The 10,628-nt window shown below is 49.3% G+C and overlaps 1 protein-coding gene across 1 annotated transcript; it reads left to right on the top strand.

The window, feature by feature from the left end:
• The first annotated feature begins 1,010 nt into the window (after positions 1-1,010).
• On the top strand, positions 1,011-10,080 carry ZC3H12A (zinc finger CCCH-type containing 12A). The gene is made up of 6 exons (XM_069802858.1): positions 1,011-1,160; positions 1,304-1,840; positions 5,112-5,251; positions 6,046-6,280; positions 6,837-6,943; positions 7,049-10,080. Exons 2-6 carry the CDS (start codon positions 1,347-1,349, stop codon positions 8,074-8,076), a joined length of 2,004 nt encoding a protein of 667 aa, XP_069658959.1. The 5' UTR covers positions 1,011-1,160; positions 1,304-1,346; the 3' UTR covers positions 8,077-10,080.
• Positions 10,081-10,628: the final 548 nt, after the last annotated feature.

Raw genomic sequence — 10,628 nt, 5'->3', positions numbered from 1 at the left:
AGCACAGCTCAGATAGAACACAATACACGGAGCACCTTCGCTGGTGTGCCCGAAGCTTGCGGTTGCGCATCCACACGTTCCTTCTGCCTAAAGCCGCCTACAGCTTAGGCTTGGCTTAAACAGCAGCAGCGCATCCTCAGCGACTCCTTGGTGACTGCAGGATTGTCCCTGCACCTGACACGACCCACCATCCCCTGCCCTCCGTCCCATTTTCCTCCCTTTCCAGTTTCAGCTCGCGGGTCTGCTCTGCCTTCTGACTGGGTGCTGAGTGTGCCGGGGCTGGAGCGATGTTTTCCTGACAGCTCCTGGGCCAAAGCCTGGTCTTCAAGATGGTGAGGGGCAGCAGGCTGGTACCACCTTACACCCCGTACCGGTCAGGAGATGCGCTCTCTCTCGGGAAGCACCAAGCACGCTTTTCGGAGCTCTGGGACTCAATTACCACTGGACATCCACCTCTGACGGTGGCGGGGGAAGTAAAACAAGGGCCGGGAGGGGAGTTTTCGTGTTTTAACGCTTTTAACCTCAGAGCGACAGCAGCCACGGACTCGCTGGCAAACCCTCCGAGGACCCATCTCCTCCAGGGCATCGCCCCCCTCCACGCAGGACCTGCCGGCCTTCGCTAACTCGGGCCTTTGCCGCGGCCCCCGCCCCGCTCGTCGTCCCCCCCGCCGTGCCGGGCCGCGGGGACCGGCCCCGGGTGGGGGAGCGGGAAGCGGAGGGGAGCGTTTCCCTACGGAGCGCGCTTGTCGGGGCAAATCTGCCCGCATTGCAACACGATTTGCATAAAGCCCAGGTGTTTGCGGCAGGGACCTGCCCCTGCCGGGGTTGTTCCGCAAGGAGCCATCGGCCAGGCTGGGAGGGGACCAAAGGGAACCGCAGGGGCCGGGGGGAGGCGGCCGAGTCCCGGCCCCGCTCCGCTCTGCTCGCCCGGGGAGCGGTAGGCCCGGCGGCGGGGCCCCAGGCGAGGCCGCACGCCAGGGCCGGGGCCGGGGCCGGGCGGGACGCGGGGCGGACCGGGAAGCGGCCGCCGCTCCGCCCCCGCCCGCTCTGCCCTTCCGCCTTGGCGCGGCGCTGCCCGGGCCCCGGTATAAAGCGGCGGCCGCCGCCCGGCCCGCTCCGGCCCCATGGAGGCGCAGCGGCGGCCCGTCGGCGGCAGGCCGGTAAGAGAGAGAGAGACGGACGGACGGGCGGGCGGGCGGCTTCGGGGAGGGGGGGCCCGGCCCGACACGCCGCGGCCCGGCCCTGGCCGGGCCCCGCGGAGGCCGGGCCGGGGCCCGCTGCTAACGCCCGTCTTGGCCCGCAGGTCCGTGGCGTGAGCGGAGGCCGGCGGTCCCCCGCGGGGAGCCATGAGCGCGGGCAGCGTCTTCTCCGTGCCGGGCTGGCTTGAGGCGCTGCCGGCCGCCAGGCCGCCGGCGCCCCGGCTGGGAGAGAGGATGAGCGGCAGAGAGCCGTGCGAGAGCCGCTGCCTCGGCCCGGGCGGCCTGCCCGGCGCGGAGCCGCCCGAGGAGGCGGGGAGCCCCGGGCGGGAGCCCTGCGACGGCGCCGAGATGCAGCTGAAGGTGGACTTCTTCCGCAAGCTGGGCTACTCCTCGGAGGAGATCCACGTCGTGCTGCAGAAGCTGGGCCTGAACGCCGACACCAACACGGTGCTGGGGGAGCTGGTGAAGCACGGCCCGGCCGAGCGGGAGAGCACCGAGGCCCCGCCGGAGGCCAAGGAGGCCCCGCTGGTGCCGCGGGGGGGGGCCGCCAACAAGACCCCCGCGCCCGTGCCGGCCCCGGAGGAGACGGAGGGCGAGAACCTGAAGCCCATCGTGATCGATGGCAGCAACGTGGCCATGAGGTGCGTCTCGGGTTTCCGGCCGGGCGGGGGGCTCGCTGCGGCGGCCCGGCCAGGCGGTGGGTTTTATTGCCTGACCCCTGGCTACGGGGTCTGCCGAGAGCTGGGGGTCTGAAAATCTCGGGGGGGGGTTCTCGCTGCAAACGGCTGGATGCCCGGCCAGCGGCCGGTAGTGTTTTCCGAGGCACCTCACCAGAATGCACAGCTCTCGCGAGGATGAGCATCGCGTCCACGGATGCCATCTGCCTTGACAGCCTCTCCTGCCCGTGGTCGCTGCCAGCCCGTAACCGGTGGTCTCTTGGCTCTGAGGAGAGCCGGCGTGCTTCCCGGGAGATAAAGGCATTTCCTTCTATTTTCTAGCTGATGGGGAGAACAGCTGAAGATACGCTGTCCTCTTACCTAATGGCTTTATGTAAGTTTCTGTAGCAGGAAGTTGCTCAATAAATAATTACAGGTTTAATTAGAGAAGGCTTTGTAGCACAGAGCTGTCTCCTGCATTGGAGACCAGTCTCCAAACTGCGACTCTTGTATTTTGGTTGGATTTCCCTACAGTGTAGAGAACAGATGAGGTGTCAAAGGGGCACTCTGGTGTCACCAAGGCCGGGCTGTAACTTGCCCTCAGCATCGTGGGTGTTCTGGTGCTGATGGCGCAGGTCCTCTCAGGCACTGCAACCAGAGGCAGCCTGCGAAGCCGCTTGGGTTGGAGCGGTAACTTGGGAGTGCAGGAGCCCTAATATCCATGGAGCGCCCAGAATCTCTGGGCTGGATGTTTATTAGCCTGATGTCCCTGCTTTCACCTTGGCTTTTGTTCCCTGCGATGGTGAGTGTTGCCTGCCCCAGCCCCAACCCCTGGTGCTGCACTCCCCACCTCTGCACAGGAGGGTCTGGGCTCCGTTAATTTAATGCACCAGGCTTCCGAATTAGGCTTTGTCGTTGCAGTTCAAAAGCAAGCCTCCTTCACTGTGTTTTATCTTAATAGGTCTTGTAGTGTATGTTTGTGTACACAGACTTTTTTATAAAAAATAAACCTGGGTGCACACAGAGCTGCTGTGTGTGTTACTGTACCTTTTGTCTAAGGTGAAAGTGCTGAGTGGAGATTTGTTTTCAGGTGTGGTTTTCTCCAAGCTGTGGCTGACAGTTCTGAGAACAGGACTGGGAAAAGATGGGGTACAGTCTGCTGTGCAACCAGCGAACAGAGCCTGCGAGTCCCAGGGCAAATAAGGAATTCTGATGGCTGTAGAGCAGGGCTGGAGAGTCAAAGATTTGACCCGGGTGTCTGCAGGAGAGCACCGTCCTATTCCTGCAGCAGCTGTGCAATCACTTGAGGAAAATGGCCCATTGTGAGACCTGGGCTGATAAGTGTGACTCTTGCAGTGAAGCTCACCTTAGATAAGTGCTCAGGCTTAAACAACAGAATTGGTTGTGATTTTTTGAATGAGGAGCTGTTTACCCCTGGAAGTTATCCCCAAAAAGCACAGGAGAGATCACACCAAATGTGACTGGGACAGGCCAGGCCTTAATAATAATGCTGCCAATAGGACGGAGTTTGACATGAGAAAAGCAGTCTGCCTTTTTTAAGCAATTTGCTAGAAGGGGAATTCCATTCTGAAACTTCCTGTATTGATGGTGTGATGTTCCCTGCTGATTCATTTGCAGTGTGTACAGCGGCCTCCCTGAACAGCTCTTGACAAACATATGCAAATCATAGTGGAAATTAGCTTTTACTTCCTTCTAAGGGAATTTTTTCTTGGCTGCTGCCAAATCAGATCAGCCCAATTGGCTACCTTCTGTAGATTTGAGATTGGTAGCAGGGACTCAAAAAAAAAAAAAAAAAAAAAAAAACCACCAAAAAAAAACAAACAACAAAAAAACCCAAAACCCCAACCCCAAACCCCCAAAAAACCAAAACTCTGCTTTTTGCATTTATCTCTAAAAGATTATAGTAACCTACCTTTATCTATAGCAAAACCAGTCTGACATTGGAGAAAATTTTTAGAGCATCTTTCTTCTGATGGTTAATGTCAGACTTTCTGTAATTTGGGATTCTTAATGAAGATACATTTGGTGTCTCTTTGTTGCTAAATGTATAGTTCTTTTAGAATAAGTATTTTGGTACAACTCTTCAATTTTCTTAATAGTTTGAGAAGGGTGAGGACAGGACGAGAAGTAAAGCTTCTTTCTAGTAGTACTCCAGCAACACTGCTTCTTAGCAGTGCCTCTGCTGGGATGTAAGCTCTTCACTAATTACTTTATGGAGGAGTTCACTGGCGTGCTAAGTGGTGGTGGGAGTTGAAATATCAATCAAGTGTAGATGGGAAGAGTAAGACTTTGGGCTGGGGTAGTGCCCAGGTGGGGAAAAATCTTACTGAATCATGAGACCAGTTATTTGCAGTATAGTACATCTTACCGGAGTTTCATCATAAAACGCAGGCTATTACATCCCCAGAATGACAAATTGGGCTGTAATACAGAAATGTTGAAAGTTTGCCAGCACTATTATCAACAGAAGAGCTGATTACACTGTAAATACTGGCACTTGTAAAACAGGAGTGGTAGTTTCCTCTTAGAAGTTCTGGAAACTTATTGATACGAGCTAATAAATAATTGAGAAGCAGCTTTTTGCATTGGTACATAGCTTCTGATGCTGTTGTCAAACTTAGTTCTTAAACTGCCAAGTGCTGTTAAGACATTCAGCACTGATCCTGTTAACAGGAGATGTTGCTATTTTGTGCATTTGTAACTGACTTTTGGGGCCATAATATAATGAAGAAGCATCTTTCATCAGTGCTGATGTCCTTGAGGTAAGAGCGCATAAAATATCTTGTTTTTCTTATCATGGTAACTTTACAAGCAAAACACCTAGTGAGAGTGCAGTTTGCACTGGCAGAGATTAACCACTGGCATTAGCTGGCAGAATAGGACAAAGGGTGTTCAAGATCACGTTGTACTTGGGGCTAAAAATAAAGAGCTAGAGTCCAGAGTTGAAGCAAAGGCTCTGTTTCAGAGCGGCTGCAACGGTTACTGCTGCCTTCTCCCTCCCAGTGAGAATTTGGGTGTTTATTGGTATACTAAGGTCCTAAAAGGAACAGTAGTCCTGTGAAGATCTTAGTGCTTCTGTTTACACAAGATGAGCAATGAATACTGATTGTGCTACTCTTTAACACTTCTTCACTAAAGGTTGTCTGAATTGCTGCATCCATTTGCTTAGTGTATTGCCTGCCTAGTCTGTACATAACCTGAATATTGAAGTCCTTAATTTTCTTCTCTGATGCAGCCATGGAAATAAAGAAGTGTTCTCCTGCCGAGGCATCCTTCTGGCTGTCCAGTGGTTTTGGGACAGGGGACACAAGGATATTACAGTCTTTGTGCCATCTTGGAGGAAGGAGCAGCCACGACCAGATGTACTTATAACAGGTGTGGAAATATGAAAACCAAAAGTAGCTTTTCAGGCTTAATGCTTTGTCGCTTAATGAGCTTGCAAAGTTCTGGCTAGTTAGTAATTAACTTATGAATGGAAGATCTGAGTAGTAGGAGATCCAGTAAGTTGAGCTGACCAGTGAGAATTAGTCATTAACTTCTCCCCTAAGCAAGTTCTTGCCTGGATCAGTTGCAATAATTCAGAGAACAAAGAATGTAATACTACTCTGCTTTCTAACTTCTTGTCTTTTATTACTTTATTTTTTTTCCTCTTTCAGGGACACATCTTCACGCAATGTATTTGACTATAACATATTCAACACTGGGGGACCGCACAGAATTGCTACATGTTAAAAGTTAAAGCTTGATGGGAGTTTAGTCCGAATTATCCAAATTGAGGGGAGTTTGCTCTGAACTGGCAAACAACTGAGATTTCTGAGTACCTCTGCTCAGAAATCTATGCACGTAGTATGACACTACAAAAGATATTAGCCTGCCAGTCTTAAATGCAAATCACACTTTGCAAGCAAAAGATTGTGTGGATGAGACTTGCTGAATTACAGCAGCCTCTGTGGTGTGCTCCAATTGTTCTCAGGTGTCACGCAGGCACAGGGGCTAGGAGTCCGCCTCTGACAGCGTGATGGATGGTATAAGAAAAGAGATGAGACTACAGGCTGGGTTGTGGAGAGATGAAATGACTACATGAATTTTGTCATTTATTTATATTGTTATTTTATCTGTGCGAAGGCCTTTGGGCTGTGTAAGTGTGTTCACAGTTGTGTTTGTTCTAGACCAGTACATTCTCCGTGACCTTGAAAAGAAGAAAATTCTGGTGTTCACTCCTTCCAGGCGGGTTGGAGGCAAGCGTGTTGTCTGTTATGATGATCGATTCATTGTGAAACTGGCACATGAGTCTGATGGCATTGTGGTTTCTAACGATACTTATCGGGACCTGCAGAACGAGCGTCCTGAGTGGAAGAAATTCATTGAGGAGAGTCTGCTGATGTATTCCTTTGTTAATGACAAGTATGTTCCCATTCTTCCTTTGCTTTTAAAAAAGATCCGTGTGAGCATGCTGTCTTGTTTTAATGAAGCAAGAGCAAGTGATGCATGAAAAGAGCAAAATGCTGGTACGGAATGAAAAAAAATGCTGTAGAGAGATTTTTATTTTTTTTATGTAGAAGGAAGTGTGGTGGGAAGAACTAACCAACTGTGGTGAGGTACAAAGGCATAAGGAATTGGAGTAATCTCAATAGCTGTTCATGGTTTGGAGCTAGGAGCTCTGCTGTAGTTCCTAGGAGAGCTCCAGGGCTAGATTTCCTCACAGGACAGTCACTAGCAGGCCCAGCAGTAAGTACTAATTCTGGTCAGCAGCAGAGCACAAAACCTCTTCTGTGCCTGAAGTGAAGCATTTCATGCTGGTCTTTACCAGGTGACAGGAGGGTATATCAGCAGTGAAATGGGAAAGCTTTTTAGGGCTCAGATAGCTTTTAATCTTCAGTGAAATGGGAGACACTGAGAAGAAATTAAACCCTCACCCAAGAAAGTGAACTGCTTCTGATTGAGATTTATTTTTCTTTAGGTTTATGCCTCCAGATGATCCCTTAGGGCGACATGGCCCCAGCCTGGATAACTTTCTCAGAAAGAAACCTGTGGTGCCAGAGCACAAGAAACAACAGTGCCCCTATGGTAAGACCTGCCTTCTAAACATGAAGACTGAGGTGTCTGTGCAAGTGTAATTCATGCATTTAGTAAAATTCAGCTGGTCATTCCATATTCTGCCTTTCCTTGCAGGGAAGAAATGCACTTATGGAATCAAGTGTAAATTCTACCACCCTGAAAGGATCAATCAGCCCCAGCGCTCATTAGCTGATGAACTCCGAGCCAACGCAAGGTTGTCTCCTACCAGAAGTACCAGTGCCAAGGAGGAGAAAAAGGGCAAAAGAGGTTCCCAGGCAGAGCTCTTGTGCTCTGTGCCCACAGAGAGTGATAAAAGCTCCTTGCAGAAGGTCTCTGCAGAGAGGAAAAGCTTGACCCACAAAGCAAAGCCCAGCGATGTTTCACTTCAGGTCAAAGGCTGTGTGTCAGGCAGCATCCCCCCTAACAGTGGGAGCCACAGGTCTTCTGACAGGTACCAGCAGCCTCATATGGACTCTCTGTCTTATATCTCTCAGGAGCATCTTGACTCAGGCATTGGGTCTCTGGAGAACCAACTGTCTGATATGTGGCCTTACAGATCTACCAGTCACTGTGATCATTCCCATGCTGATCAGGTGGCAGTCTGCACCTGTGGTAGGCAGAGACCTGTCTACCCACATTCTCCCAGCTTAGAGAAAAATGGTCTGGTCTCTTACAAGCATGGTTCCCATAAATCTTCCTCCTCTGGTGCTAGCTTCTTGCAGTATAGCCCTGAGATATCTCACTCAGGGCCACCTCACTCTTTCTCAGGCTATGGAGTACCTGTACACCCAGCTAATGCTGGGCAATACAGCCTGCCCAATGAGTATAATGCCCCTCCACCCCATTCTCGGGAGTACTGGTCTGAACCATACCAGATGCCGCCGCCGCCTCAAGTGATATCTACCAGTGTGCGAGATCCTCGTTCAGTACAGAGAGCCCCAGGGCCAGCGTATGGGGACTCCTGCCAGTGGGCTGTCTCTGACCAGTTTGCAGAGGAGCGGGCCAATGTGCATGTCAAGCTGTGTGGCATATTCCATCCCCATTTAGTTGATGCTGTGATGAGCCGTTTCCCTCGGCTTCTGGATCCCCAAAGGCTAGCTGCAGAGATACTGACGTACAAGTCTCAGAACCCAGGTATATGAGGCAGAAGCTGAGGGCAGCCAGGCATGTGAAAAGCTTGAGAGGCAGTGTTTGCACTCTGTAGCTGCTGTAGATGCCTTCTGAGGGCTTCTCCTTTTTCCTTGGAAATACCAGGCTCCAGTTGGAGGCTGGGTACCAGATGTGGTATGCTCACAGCAAATTCTGGTCTAGACGTGACAGTGTGCCCCTCTTAGAGAGGTGAGAGCACCCTAGGGTCCCATCTTCCCCAGAGGCTGTTGAAGAGGCTCTGGGTGCTGAACAGGAGAAGAGGCTGCAGCTTCAGAGCAGGATTTTTCCTTTGGGATTGTATGGTGAGTCAGACACACCCTAAATTCCTACAGTTGTTCAGAACTGAATGTGACCTTACTCCTCCCATTAGCTTCAGTTTTGAGATGATTTAGTGTATTATCAGGCATATGGAGGGAGGACTCCTGGGGGGGGGGGGCTTGTGAAAGATAAGGGGGTACTACCTTTGCAGTGGTGTGAGGCTTTTTTGTGAAGACAGAAATGCATTGTCAAGGCTGTTCTTAGCTGTTAACTAAGCCTCTTTAGTAAATACTGCCATGCAGACCTGTGGAAAAATGTTGGATTATAAATATAGTATGAAGCTGGGTTTAGCTGTCTTTAATTTGGTTTTATTGGTGCACTTCTTTCATGATGCTTCCCATACCCCTCCCACTTAAGGTTACCTTCCTGAGATGAGGTCATTCTCCAATATGTAGCACAAGTGCTTAGCAAGCTGCTCAGCTCCCAGAAATAAGAGGAGCTAGGAGTGCAATCCTTTCTCAGGATGAGAGGCCTGACACTGCTCCAAAGCTACATGCAAGTTGTGTGTTTGGCATTTGCTGAAAAATGCAGTTGTCAGAACACGTGGATGACCACGCTGTTGATGCTGCTCTAAAACATTGACCTTGCCTGGTAACCTGTCTTAGGCTATCTCTGTACAACACTGACAAGGAGGATTTATGATGTTGTGCCTTTTGTTTTCAGACAGCAATAGTTTTGAGCATTCAGTAAAACAGCTGTAGTCATGTCTGGACTGCTGCCAGTACTGTTCCTGAGGATTCCTTAGTATTTTTCTCTGTAAAGCTGCTGCTTCATCTTCTTACTAATGTTTTCCTGTCCCCTTCAGCTTCGTCAATCTATAGCAGCATCCAAAAATGTAGAGTAAGACTTATTTGGCAAGACTGTTCCCCTTTCATTCCCTCTTACTCTGTAAGATGTTTTTTACTGTAGATACTGTAACAATTTTAAATATGCAAACCCAATTGCTGTAGTAATTGGTTCTGGTCCTGGAATTTCACTGTGCTTAGAATGCAAAGATGTTTCTTGCACTTGCAGGCCAGAAGCAGTTGATTTGTTGATACACATTGTATCTGTGTTTTCTGTTATGTTTTTTAAATACGTCCATCTTGTGGTTAAACCAAGGTTGTTGAGTGGCAAACTATGAAGGGGAGAGTGGAATACAGCTGTTTCTGAGAACCCTCTTCAGGAATGGTTTTGTCTATTACTGTTCTTCCCTCTGACTGTCCAAGGAGTGACCTACCCAGACTGGCACCATGTGCCATAAAAACCACAGGGACACAGAAACCTGTATACCTGGTTAATTATGATACATTACAAATTAGTAATGTTTCATGTTAGTAAGCAAAATGCTTCTTAATTTTAAGTAACCTGATACTTTGCATATTTGTAAATTACAGGAAAAATGGTTTTTAATGTTATTGTCCAGCAACTTGCTGCTTGATGCTGTTTTTAATTAGTACTAGTCTTGACTCAGCCATTGCGTTACTTGGCATCGTGGTTTTTGTTTTTCTGGTGGAATGCTGATATATGCTTCTTCTCTTGCAATCAGAAGATTAACATTTTATACTCACAAGCTGACATTTTACTGAACTTCCTGTATCATTATGCAGTATATAGTTTATGTACTGAATGGAGGCAGCCATGTGAGAGCCATGGCAAAGTAAGAACTTGTGTTATATGAATAAAAACTGCTGAGTTGAGTTATTTGGTCTCTGGTGGCTTTTTGGAAGACCATTCAACATTTTGGCTGGCTTTCCAGGAAAGTCAGAGGAATTATCCTTCCTTCCTGGGGTTCCTCTGACAATCTTAGATCTTCATACACAATCTAGTGGCAGCAACAGCCTGATGGCTGGATATTGACAGGCTTGTGAATTGATGCAGAGTGACAGGTCAAAAAAAAAAATCAAATTGCTCCAAATTGCTGTAGCAGATAATAGCATGTCCAGTGTTTACTGTTTATTTGGCATTACTGAGGTTAGCTCACTGCATAGGGGAGGCACTGGCAGTCGAGGTGCAGTGAGGCAGCAGTGCGCTGGCATGTGCTTCTAACTGCAGTATGAGAACCACGGTGGTGCTGGATGTCTCGGGTGCTAAAGGATAGTACACTCAAACAATTTTGGAATAAACAGCATGGGCTGTGCTTCAGTTTTAATGGGCACTCTACAGTATAGTCTGGAAATAAATACGTATTTTAGCCAGTTGTATAGCACATCTGTGTCAGATGTCAAGCATGATCATATGATAATAT

The sequence above is a fragment of the Haliaeetus albicilla genome, chromosome 16 (assembly GCF_947461875.1).
Source record: "Haliaeetus albicilla chromosome 16, bHalAlb1.1, whole genome shotgun sequence".
In the NCBI taxonomy this organism is placed as follows: Eukaryota; Metazoa; Chordata; class Aves; order Accipitriformes; family Accipitridae; genus Haliaeetus; species Haliaeetus albicilla.
The sequence above is the reverse complement of the archived record's forward strand: the minus strand, read 5'-3'. Positions and strand labels throughout refer to the sequence as shown.